General features: G+C 43.3%; 1 protein-coding gene across 6 annotated transcripts in view; it reads right to left on the bottom strand.

Moving 5' to 3' along the window:
* Nucleotides 1–8,638: 8,638 nt before the first annotated feature.
* The window catches only part of PPP4R3A (protein phosphatase 4 regulatory subunit 3A), a 161,723-nt gene continuing 157,483 nt past the window's right edge, over nucleotides 8,639–12,878 (bottom strand). For all 6 annotated transcript variants that reach the window (XM_029597805.1, XM_029597802.1, XM_029597803.1 and 3 more), the window contains 2 exons: nucleotides 10,797–11,023; nucleotides 8,639–9,390 (listed from right to left, as the gene is read on the bottom strand). In XM_029597805.1, coding sequence (XP_029453665.1) covers nucleotides 9,277–9,390; nucleotides 10,797–11,023 — 341 coding nt within the window. In that variant the 3' untranslated portion in view covers nucleotides 8,639–9,276. The remainder of the gene's footprint in view (nucleotides 9,391–10,796; nucleotides 11,024–12,878) is intronic.

Raw genomic sequence — 12,878 nt, forward strand, 5'->3', positions numbered from 1 at the left:
AGTTGGGGAAGGTGTTTCTGACTTTGGAGAGAGTCCTCAAGCTGTAGTCAGGTTCTTCGGTTACTGAGCCTGTCAGTGCCCAAGGTCTGGGATTACCTGCAGGTGCTGGGTTCCATGGCTTCTATGCTGGAATTTGTGCCATAGGCCTTTGCTCACATGCATCCCCTGCAGGGGGCTCTGTTATCCCTTGGAGTCCACTGTTGGAAGAATTTCATTTTCCTTTACCATTGCCAGAGAATGCCAGTCTTTCATGGTGGCTGTCACAGCGCAATCTGAAGGGAATGGATATGGAAATACCCGACTGAGTACCATGGATGCCAATCTCTCTGGCTGGGGTGCGATTTGTCAAGGAAAATCAGCCCAGGGTCAATGGTCGCCGGAGGAGGTGACTAGGTCTATCAATCAGTTGGAAACCAGAGTAGTGCGCAAGCCTTGGGTGCCATTTCTTCCTCTCATTCGGAACAAGTTGGTGCAAGTTTTCTTGGACAATGCGACAGTAGCGTACATTAATTGTCTAGGTAGTACAAAGAGTCATCTAGTGGTGCTGGAGGCGTAAGATCTGTTGGTGTGGGTGGAGAAACATCTGGTGAGACTAGCTGCTTCTCATGTGGTCGGAATGGACAATGTGCAGGCGAACTTCCTCAGCAGACAGCATCTGACTCAGGGGAGTGGGAGATGTTGGCAGAAGCCTTGACCTTGTTACAGCCCAGGTGGGGTAGATCAGTGACAGACCTCATGGCAACTCCAGCAAATGCGAAAACGAACGGTTTGTCAATTGCAGATGGGAGGCTCGATCAGAGGGCATAGACGTTCAAAAGTGGCTGATGTATCTATTGCTGTACATGTTTCCTCTGTGGCCACTCGTAGGTTGGTTACTGAGGCTCATCGAGCTTCATCCGGGCAGTGTGATTCTGGTGGCTCCCGAGTGGCTGTGGCAGCCATGGTTTGCGGACCTTCTGCGTCTGGCAGTGGACGGCCCCATTTGCTTGGCTCATCTCTCAGGGTTGCTGCGGCACAAGCCCGTATTTTCAGACCGAGAGGATTGCTTCTGTCTAGCAGCTTTGCTTTTGAGGTGGTGACTCCATTTGAAAGGTTATTTGGAACCTGTGATTGCAACTTTGCTTCAGGTAAGACCTTCCATTTCAATGGCTTATGTCTGGATGTGGAGAGTTTTTGAATCTTGGTATTTGCAGAACAGGGTACAGCCTTTAAAGGTGGACCTTGCAGAGCGGTTTAGCTAAGGGGCTAGCCTATAATTCCCTTCGGGTCCAGGTAGCAAGTTTGGGTTCCTTGCATGATAGGATTCAGGAAGACAACTGGCATCTCACCCGGATGTGGCTCATTTCCTCAAAGCATCTGCATCCTCCGGTGCGGAAGATCTGTCCAGCTTGAAATCTGAATTTGGTTTTCTTGGGTACTGTGTGGCCCTCCTTTCAAGCTAATGCAGAGGGCATCCTTGAAAGATTTAACCTTGAAGACTGTTTTCCTGGTGGTCATTTGTTTGGCTAGGCATATCTGAGCTGCAAGCATTGTCATGTAGGGACCCTTTTGTGCGCTTTGCGGATGATGGGGTCCCTTTGCGCATGATTCCTTCCTTTTTGCCGAATGTAGTGTTCTCTTTTCACCTTAATCAGGTGGTCGAGCTGCTGGCTTTTCCAAATTTGTCAGCAGATACTCCGATGGCTAGGAAGCTTCACTTATTGGATTTGTATCATGTTCTTTTGCGATATCTCAAGGTGATGAATGCCTTTTGGAGATCTGATCATCTGTTTGTCCTTTTAGTGGAGCAAAGAAGGGAAATAAGGCTTCCAAGGGCACTATTGCTTGATGGCTAGAAGAGAAGATAGCTTCGGCTTACATCTGTAAGGGCCGGTCGGTGCCGGAGGGGTTGAGAATGCATTCCACTAGGACGCAGGCAACCTCGTGGGCGGAGTGTTAACTACTTTCTCTACAGATGTTGTGCAGCTATGTGGTCTTCTCTTCACACTTTTACCAAACATTACCGCTTAGATGTACAAACCCCAGAGGAGGTGACATTTGGGGAAAGTGTTTTGTGCGTGAGTCTTTCAGGGTCCCGCCCAGAGGGGCTTGGGTACATCCCACTTGTCTGGACTGATCCTGGGTACGAACAGGAAAGGAAAATTGGTTCTTACCTGCTAATTTTCGTTCCTGAAGTATCTCAGATCAGTCCAGAGACCCATCCCCATCTGTCAAAAAGACTTCCTTGCTTCTGGATATGGCTGAGCTGGCATACGATATACTCAGATTATTTAGCAGTGTACATAGTTTGGTATAGGTTTGTGTTTAATCAAGGGGGCCTAGTTTGCAGGGGGCTCCAACTTTAAGTCTCTGTTCACCCAAAGTTTATTGGGGTTTGTTAAGGTAGACTTCTTGGCTTGGGTACAGGTCAACACAGAAGGACTGCAGGTGGCACTCTTGGTTAAGTATCAGTGCCTCAAAGTTTTGTTCTCTGCCTCCATCTGCTATAAGGGATGCATAAACCCATTTGTCTGGACTGATCTGTGGTACTTCAGGAACAAAAATTAGCAGGTAAGAAAATTTTCCTTTTTGAACTTTATCTACTGGAAATATGGTTCCACAGTTACTACTTCCTACTGAACAGGTTAAACTTAAGGCAGCAACATTAGCAGAACATTTTTATGTAATTGGCACTTAGAAGAATATCCTGTTTTTAAATCCTGAGGCATTACTAATATTTAAAGTTTCTAAAAGCTCTGCCAGCTAAATCAGGATGCTCCTCATGAGAAACCATGTAAATATCAACTGGTACAATTTAAGTACAAATATAACATAAAACAGAAGAGTGGATTTGGGGAAAATTCTTTAAAGCAGAGGGGGCACTGCGAACACATTTTGTTAAAAAAAATCTATGTCTAACTATATATGACACATTAGGACAAAAAAGGTGACCCAGAAATAAGATCAAGGGTAATAAAAGGCAATAAAAGAGGCACTTATTTTTAAGAACCTAATAAGTACTGCTACTCTAGATTACTAAAAATGTAATATTCCGTAGTAGGCTCATCTTCTCTCTTATTATGATAGTGGCATGTTCATTCATAGCAAACATTTTAGATAAACTCCCACAAAGAGTTCTTTTCACTTTGGATGCCACATGGAAGTTGGTGTTTTAGGTTTTATTACTATAATGGCACTTGCTTGGACTCATTTGTAGTACTGATCCAGAACACCAGAAGACTTCAAGGTGCAGCAAAGGAAATAAAACTTACATCCACTTAAAAGATAGTTTCAAATACAGTTCACAACAGCAGCAAGTAGTTGTAACCCTAAGATTTCTCAGAAAGAACCAGTTACTCTGTAACTATAGTAGTCTAACTGTGGATCAAAAAACTCACCATCACGTGAGAACGGTTTGATATGGACCATATAGCTTGCTCATCTGGGACTAATGCCACTTACACTAATGTTAAATACATTTACATCCTAAGTTCCAATTGTTATTAAGAGGTTTAAGTACTTTTTACACTTGCAAATGTCAACTCTCGGACCTCCACTGGGCTATACCAGGGTTTGAAATGAGGGGGAATGAAGTTTCTCTTGTTAAGGACAATGAGAACAGAGCCCTCTATTCCAGCAACAATTAAGGTGACTCAGTTCCACTAATGATTTTGAGCCATAGAAGGTACTACAATGAAGAGCTGCTTGTAGGTGAGCTGGCCAGTAGAACTGGAATGGGGAGGGTGGCTAGGGGATGTAAAGTTCACAATATATAGAAGTCTCTCAGTCCACCTAGTGTTTGGGTATTTGCCAGGTACTTGTAGCCTGGATTGGCCACTGTTGGAAACAGGATGCTGGGCTTGATGGATCCTTGGTTTGACCCAATATGGCATGTTCTTATGTTCTTAATCCTTGCATTTCCAGAGTCAAAATACCAGCCTGTCTTGATACCTCCTTAGAAAAATTGGCTGCAAGCTGTTTGGTGGTGTGTACAAACAGCAGGAAAGTAGATGGAAAGCCTGAGAGAAAGAAAGAGGATAGAAAAGAGCAGACATATATTGGAAGAGAGGTGAGAATATATCAGTGACATTCAAGGTAAATGAGCAAAAAAAAAAAAGGAGAGGGGAGTTAGAAGATAAGAGACAGGTGAGAAAAATAGGGCTGGAAGCAGGAGAGAGGAGAACATAGACACAAGGAGAGGGAATAGCACAGACATGCATAGGACAGAAGAGAAAGAACATAAATAAAGTGAAGGGAGAGAGAAGAGTCAGAAAGAAACAGAGAAGAAAATGAGTACAGACAAATCAGGGAGGAATATACAGGTAAAGGGGTGAGAATAGCCAAGAGAGCAACTCAGGAGAGTGGTGAGAGACAGGAGGATACACAAGAGGAGAGATATACATGAGGCAGGGAGGGAAAGGTAAGAGAAGAGGAGAGATATGGAAAGGGAGGGTCATATAGAGAGGGTAAGAAAGTAAAAAAAAAAATAAAAAAAAAAATGGCCTTTTTTGAGAAAATTACTAGAAGAGATCTGCAGTTAAATCATGTTCTTGGTCATCAGACAGGGAATAGGTGCAAGGAGGCAAACATCATGACACAGGACAACCTGCATGGAACCAGCAATAGAGCATCTGGAACAGATAGCAACATAAAATGGTGCATCACAGCTGGGAAGAGAATATAATGGTAGTGATAGGGGCCTGACGAGAGTCAGTGGCAGCTCAAAGCCTTGGGTGGGGAGTGGGGAAGGTTTAGTAAAAGGACAGCTGTAGACCAAAGCTTTGAAGGGTTCCCATGTTCACAATTTGAGCACTGGCTATACCCTCTATATTTAGTCTTTTCATTGTTGAAAGCAAGTGTTGCTTACCTGTAACAGGTGTTCTCACAGGACAGCAGGATGTTAGTCCTCACATATGGGTGACATCATCAGGATGGAGCCCAATAACTGAAAACTTCTGTCAAAGTTTCCAGAACTTTGACTGGCCCCTACTGGGCATGCCCAGCATGGCACTAACCCTGCAGCCAGCAGGGGTTCCCCTTCAGTCTTATTTGATAGCTACAGGCAGTGCCGAAAAAATAAAACAAAATGTTACGAATCCAACACTGCGGAGTGGCGGGCAGGTTTCGTGAGGACTAACATCCTGCTGTCCTGTGAGAACACCTGTTACAGGTAAGCAACACTTGCTTTCTCACAGGACAAGCAGGATGGTAGTCCTCACATATAGGTGAGTACAGAGCTGAGGATGTCCGAACATGCAAATGTACCCAACGGCATACAATAGGCACAACAACTGGGGTGGAATTTGGTAGAGGGCATCCTGAACCCCACCGGGCAGGCGGAAGGGTGTAGGTACGTCACATTGGAAATAAGTTAAGCAGGACAGACTGGCCGAAGATGGAATCTTGTCTTCCGGCTTTGTCCAAGCAATAGTGGGCTGCGAAAATGTGGAGAGAACTCCAGGTGGCAGCCCTGCAAATGTCAGGAAGCGGCACAGATCATAGGTGTGCTACTGAAGTCGCCATGGCCCTCACAGAGTGTGCTTTAACACGGTCTTGAAAAGGAATGCCTGCTTGCTGATAGCAAAAAGATATGCAGTCCGCCAACCAGGAGGAGAGAGTCTGCTTACCCACAAGTTGCCATAATTTGTTGGGATAGAAAGAGACGAATAACTGAGTGCTCTTCCTGTGGGCAACTGTACGGTCTAGGTAGAACGCTAGAGCCCGTTTACAGTCAAGGGTATGCAGAGCCTGTTCCCCTAGGTTGGAGTGGGGCCTGGGAAAGAAGATAGGTAGTATGATGGATTGATTAATGTGAAACTCCGAAACTATCTTAGACAAAAACTTAGGGTGAGTGCGGAGTACCGCCCGGTCCTGCAGGAGTTTAGTGTAAGGCGGATAGGTAACTAGAGCCTGTAACTCACTAACCCTGCGAGCTGAAGTGATAGCTAAAAGGAAAATCACTTTCCATGTGAGATATTTTAGGTCACAGGAGTGAAGAGGTTCGAAGGGTGGTTTCATGAGCTGCCTGAGAACCAGATTAAGGTCCCAAGAAGGGGCCGGAGGACGTAAAGGTGGCTTGATATGGAGCAAGCCTTTAAGAAAACGTGTTACGAGGGGTTGTACCTATATAGGGACATCCCCAACACCTTTATGGAAGGCGGCTACTGCACTGACATGCATTCTGATGGAAGAGGTCTTTAGACCTGATTCCGATAAATGCCAGAGATAGTCAAAAAACCTTGGGATTGGACAGGAAAAGGGATCAAGGGATTGCAAAGAACACCATGATGTGTACCTTTTCCATTTATAGGAATAAGATTTTCTTGTGGAAGGCTTCCGTGAAGCAATCAGGACACGAGAATCCGAATCTGAAAGGTTAAGTGGTTGAAGAATTAACCTTTCAACATCCATGCCGTCAGGGACAAGGCCTGAAGATTGGGATGGCGTAGACATCCGTCGTCCTGAGTGATCAGAAGCGGGTGCGTTCCCAAGGGAATGTGCCTGCGGATGGAGAGATCCTGGAGTAGGGGAAACCACACTTGGCATGGCCAGTGAGGTGCTATCAGGATCATGGTTCCCTTGTCCTGATGGAACTTCACGAGAGTCTTCGAGAGAAGAGGAAATGGAGGGAATGCATAAAGCAGACCAGCTGCCCATGAGAGGGAGGCCTCCTGGACCAGCCGGTTCAGTTCTTCCCGGAGACCTGGGGCAATCAGTTCTGGCTCCGTGACGGAAGAGGGAGGCTGAGGCACAGTCGGAGGGACCACCTTTACAGGCGGAATCGCGACTCCCAAACCCCGATCGGGTGAGGGTGGCCTCGATGTCCCGATCGCAGGAGTGGTCGGTGCCGCTCCTGGACAGGGCTTCTTCGACTGTGGCGAGGTCGATGATTTCGCTCCCTCGACGGTCTGAGACTTACGATGCCGATGGCGATGCTTCTCCCTACGATCCCCTCGATCCTGAGGGGGAGAAACGGGAGTCGATGGCAGTGAAGACGTCGATGGTGGGCGGTCACCGGACGGTTGTTGATGCTGATACGACTTCGACGGTGCCGGTTCCGATGACGTCGATGTGATGGACGGCGTCGGGGTGTGAGCATGGAAAAGGAGTCCCATCTTCTCCATTCTGGCCTTGCGACCTTTCGGTGTCATAAGGGCACATTTGGTGCAAGTCAGGACATCATGCTCACAACCTAAACACATTACACAGACTCCATGAGGGTCTGTGATAGATATGGTACGAGTACAGTCTGGGCACCGACGCTATGGCCATAGAAAAATCGAGCCGCAGTACAGTCAATGGCCAGTAGGCCGCGAGGGCCAAACTCGACGGTAATCGACAAAAAACGGTGAAAACTTACCGGAGTACTGCGGCTTGAGAAAAGTTAGAGGGACCCCTGTGGGGCGAAGTAATTTTAATTAAGTCCGTGAGGAAAATTCCTGTCAGGAATCTCTTCAGAGCTCCTAAACCGCGAGGCTACTGCTGCGCGGAAAAAGAAGACTGAAGGGGGACCCCTGCTGGCTGCAGGGTTAGTGCCATGCTGGGCATGCCCAGTAGGGGCCAGTCAACTTCTGGAAATTTTGACAGAAGTTTTCCGTGATTGGGCTCCATCCTGATGATGTCACCCATATGTGAGGACTACCATCCTGCTTGTCCTGTGAGAACTAATGTTCCTTGCTTATGAAAACCATCAAATATGAAACAAAAGCCAATTTTGTGTGTGAAAGCAAGACAAATACGCAAGACTTCCTCTATCAGTTTTGAATAGGGCAGGCAGAAGGGGAAGCAAAAAGTGCACTTTAGACCATTCAGATGAGTGGAGAAGACATAGAAGGTGCAACTCCTGTACACATCTGTCAAGGTCAATATATGTCTTTTGCATAGCAGTGTTCAGGCAAGTGAGATTTTTATCAATGTAGGGAACAGTTATTTTCGATTTAAAGATTGTTCTGTAGAGATTTTTTGCTGCCACCAATACTAAAATTGGCATTTCCTCACAGGCAGTCTAATTCAACTTGTAAAATGTTGCTTTGGACACCAACAATAGTAACATCACAATTTAACAACATTTCCAATCCTGGAAATACCTGTGACTCATGTTCCAGGAAATAAGCTTATCAGATAATCAGTTTTTAGAAATTTATTTTTCACCTTCACTGAAACATTTAATATTTTAAATTTGTCATGAGTTTTCTATGCTGACATGCCTAAACATCTGGTTTCTACCTTGATTTGTAAACGTACCTTAATTATTTTTATTATTGTGAGATGTGCAATTTAATGATTTCTTTGGAATACTAATTCCATGCTTCTCAAACACATATTCTGTGTTTGAATCTAACTCCCTGAATGGCTTATCAAGACAGTTGCTGATGTAAAGTTTAATATAAAATATTTAGTCACAAAAGAGTATTGCTTCAGGATGCACAATATGGCAAATATTCACTTCGGTCCATAAAAATGATACCAGTCTCCATAAAGTCCTAAACAAGTTCAGAATTATAATGTAAAACAAAAATACACATGGTGAAACAGGTACCAGCACAACAGTGACAGCATATTGCATCAAAAATGGTTTTTAATGGTCCCAAATATATACTCAACAACTAAGCATACACTCAGGGGGGGGGCAAGAATAAAAAAAAACATAACACAAAAATGACATCTAGAATTCCACTCAATCTTTAATCAAGAAGGGACAGACAATTCCCCCACCTCAAAAAAAAAAAAAAAATCTGCAGTTTAAAGGGCAAAAGGGAACAGATAAAAAAAAGGGGAAACTTTTTATTTAGCCCTCCCCCACAGAGGTTTTTAAAACCTGTTGTAGCTTGACTAAAATGTTCAGAATGTATGATTTCAAAGGCAAGTCTCTTTATACAAAGAAACTGCTGGCATTCTTTGTAAGGAGTGAAGAATCACTGCTGAACAGCCCATTCTTCTAAGTCTCATGGTCCGAGAAAGCACGTTTCTGATTGGAGCAACTGACCAGCCAATCCAGAGTTCCACTTAAACTCCTGCCCTCTTGGCTATTTTTTTTTTCCATTTCCTTCCCTGAGAAAAGGGCAACATGTGGTCCAAGCTGGAGAGCTCAAAGGCGTTAAGTTTTTCCCCTTAATTCCCCCCATCCCCTTCTTCTGCTCCTATGAATTGGCACTTGATCAGCAGAAATCCATGTGTGTAGGTGATCTGTGTCAGATACAATAGTTCACAAAAGACTGCTGCTTTGTGTGGATTTTTTGGGGAAAATCAGTTTTTATTTTATTTTTTAAACAGGTAGCTAACTTTAGGTAATTGCCATTAAGACCCAAGTCTTGCTTTCTTTGACAATGGTACAGTTTCTTCCTTATCTTCATCTTCCTCTTCCTCCTCTTCATCATCATCAGGATAATCTACAAGCCCCACAAGGCCTCCCTGTAAAATAAATACATGAGTAAGAATAAAGACCATTTAATGATAGTAACAAACTGACCTTTTAGATAAATGGCAGCATTGTAGAACTGCTGACATAGCATAACCACAGAGGACTGGCCTAGTGGCCTATTAAGTTGCGTGACCACATGGGCATACAGCTACTACCTCAGTGCCATGCCAGAGTGCTTTATAACATAGCAAATGTCAATGTGGGACTGAATTAGTGAAGCTGGCCATGGTGTGGAGCAAGGGGAAGGAAGGATGGTGTTAGAGGGAAGGAAAAAAAGATAGAGAACAGGAAAGAAGAGGAGTCAGAGGAAGGAGTATTAAGAATGCACAAAATACTAAAGGCTCTAGGAAAATGCAGGAGACTTGGGGGGGGGGGGGGGGGGGGGGGCGTGATCTCTCTAAAGACCAGAAAACAAATGGGAGAAAAACAATGAAAAACAAGAGAAACTGGCAAAAACGAAAACTGCCTTCATGTTTTCCCTAAGTTATTTCTATGGCTAAAACAGAGTTTTATCTACAAAACTGCTCTCCCTCAATGAGGGTAAAATGACATGTGGCATTCTACGGCGCATTGTTTGGAGCCATTTCCACAGGTGGGGTTAGATGGGGGAAGGCAATAATGCATAGGGATTTCTGTCTTCAAAACTGTGTGTTATTTTGGCTAAAAGAATGTTTTACAATTGCCCTTTAAATGAAAAACAGAAATTAAATTTATAAAGAATGAAAATACATAAAAAAAAATACTGTAAAACTATTTTATACTTAAAAGGAAAGGATCCTAAAAATTGTAACAGATTAATACTAGCTAACTAAATGCGACTGCATAAAAAAAGTGCACACGCTGTATGCAAAGCTATGTCCACAGGTCTGAAAGATGTGCTTGCATACTAAAACACCTCACAGTTGAATACTATGAGCTGAGACAGGGGAAGGTACTTCTGAAAATAAAGCAAGGAGAATGTGGATAAACTAGCAAGGGTTTGTTTATATCTGAGAATCACTAGTCAAGGTTCTTAATACAACCAAAACGGCTTTATTTCATGGCACTCTCTAAAAAACTGCTTATGAAACCACTGTTACACTATTAATGCATCATGTATTAACAAATACAAATGACATTTCTTCTACATTACCAGCATTTCATGAGTCAAAGAGGTTATGTAGCCAGACATGTGTTGAATGGAACGTCACAATAGTTTCAGAATTATACCAAGTATCTTGAAGCATTATAGTAAAAGTAATTGTTAAACAAATCTGACTTTTTATAAAACATTCCTTTACTTGAGAACATAAAACATGCCATAACCCAAAATGTTTTGCAAACTTTCAGCCAGCTTTATGAATCTCAGGATGGATAACTAAAATTTCTCATTTTCCGTAGTATCTGCAAGAAGTACCTTAGTAGTGATAGCTGCCGTCTGAGGTGTGCTTTTGGAAACAGATCCTGGAGATCCAGGTGATCCCGGAGATCCAGGGGAACCCGGAGACCCGGGCAGGCTACTTGCAGATGACTGGCTGGTGAGGTTCGTTTTTGTACCACTAGAGAAGGAAAGTTTGAAACTTGGACTCTGACGTCCTGTCAGATTGGTTTTCAGAAGTACTTCTTTTTCTTCGCTTTCTTTCACTGGAAAAAAGAATTAGAAGCCTATTTAAAGATTTATACTGACAGTGCTAGAAATTGTTACTTGATCATTATCCAAACATTGTAGACTTAAAATGAAACAATGCGTTTCAATCTAAGTTTATCACTTCAAGATACAATACTAGTTTATTCTTACTGGAGTGAATTTTCAAAAGCATATACCTGTATAAGATGCGGTTTTACACACGGGTATAGACCTTTTGAAAATTATCCTGGGGTTGTACATTTAAGAATATTCATGGCAGTAATTTCATGCATACTTGAAAGAGGGGCTTCTGAGGGCAAAGTGATGATGGGGATATGAGGATGGATTTGCTAAATAATATTCCAATTTAATTAAATAATCTTTTTAAATTATATAAAGTTTGAATGTAATGACTATTTTCAATTACAATAAAATCTGACCAGGGGGCCAAGAGGGTGGTGGCTTAGTCATTCTTAAGCAGCTCTTTCCATTTCCTTTTGAAGAGAAAGGGCAAGGTTCAGAGTTTGCCGCCCCCTCCGAAACTCCAAGCCTGAGCGCGTGTGTGCAGCTGCCGAAGAGCTCCTTTGCAGTGTGGACTCTAAATCGAGCAGCTTTTGGTTCTTCTATTTCCAGGCTGCCAGAGGTGAGGACTGGCTTGAAAATTAGGCTTCTCTTAGCCCCTGTGCTGACTCTCTCCACAGATGTGGAGGTCCTGCGTCTTCCATGAAACAGCCTGCAGTGGTTGCAATATAGGAAGATGCTACTGGAGCCTAGGAAGGTACAGACCCAAAGGCAGTCAACTACTCAAGGAAGAGAGGGGATTGCTGGAAGCACTAATACCTGAACAGGCAGTGTGCATCATGAGGCCAAGGCTGGTCAACCTACTGTGGCTACCTTAGACTCAATTTGGACAGTGCTGGTTTCTGTGGAGAAGTCCATTTCCAAATGCTCATATGACAATGAAATGCTAACAATCCAGCTAGATTTACAAACCCAAACACAGGAATCCTCCCTTGGGAAGATATCTGGGAAGGTTGAGAAGCTAGAAGTGAACAGAAGCCCTGCAGGACACCAATGTAGCCCTAATATAGGACAAAACAGTGGTCCATAAGAAGCTGGAGATATTGGGGAATGCCATTATACATCCGAGTTTGAGACTCTTTCCTAAAGCTCTTGTGAAACATCTTTGTCTATGCTAAAGAAGTACTTTTCTGGGGTCCTTATAATCCTGAATGACAGAATCCCCCTCTAATTTGTAAAGTCTCCTATTTACTAAAAGGAAGGCATAAGGAAAGGATGGGTAAAGAACAAGAAGATCATGAACTCTCCTTTGATAGCTTGAATATATCTTCTATTTGGAAGAAGTCTTCTTTCCCAGAAGTGGAAAGAGCAACTTTTGGCGACATTCATCAGACAGGATTCAACAATTTTTTATGTCAAAATGTATTCTTCATAGGGCTGAAGATCTGGATTTATAAAGACTTGTGTAAAACTATTGTGTTGCACTAGGAAAGTTTTATTATTGGCATTGAGATGTTTATTCAATTTCCCTGTAAATGTTTCATAAATTATGAAAATGTTAGGTATACAGTATCTTTTATGGGTCCTCTCAACTGCAAATTTTCCTTAATTCTGAAAAAAAAACTCCTTAGGGTTGACAATAATACTGTCAAGCTGAAGTAATTATGCAAAGTCTTTCCTGTGGAAATTAGGGCTTTAAAAACTGTCCAATTTATCTACAAGTGAAAGCAGACACGTGGTTGAAAGTGCAAACTTTTACCCGCAGACTGCAGAGGCAGCCCCTGCGGTGCAGGAATGGAACACTGCATGCAACTTTGATTAGAGAAAACTATGTGCATTGCTTTGTGCTGA

Source organism: Rhinatrema bivittatum, chromosome 4 (genome assembly GCF_901001135.1).
Source record: "Rhinatrema bivittatum chromosome 4, aRhiBiv1.1, whole genome shotgun sequence".
NCBI lineage: Eukaryota > Metazoa > Chordata > Amphibia > Gymnophiona > Rhinatrematidae > Rhinatrema > Rhinatrema bivittatum.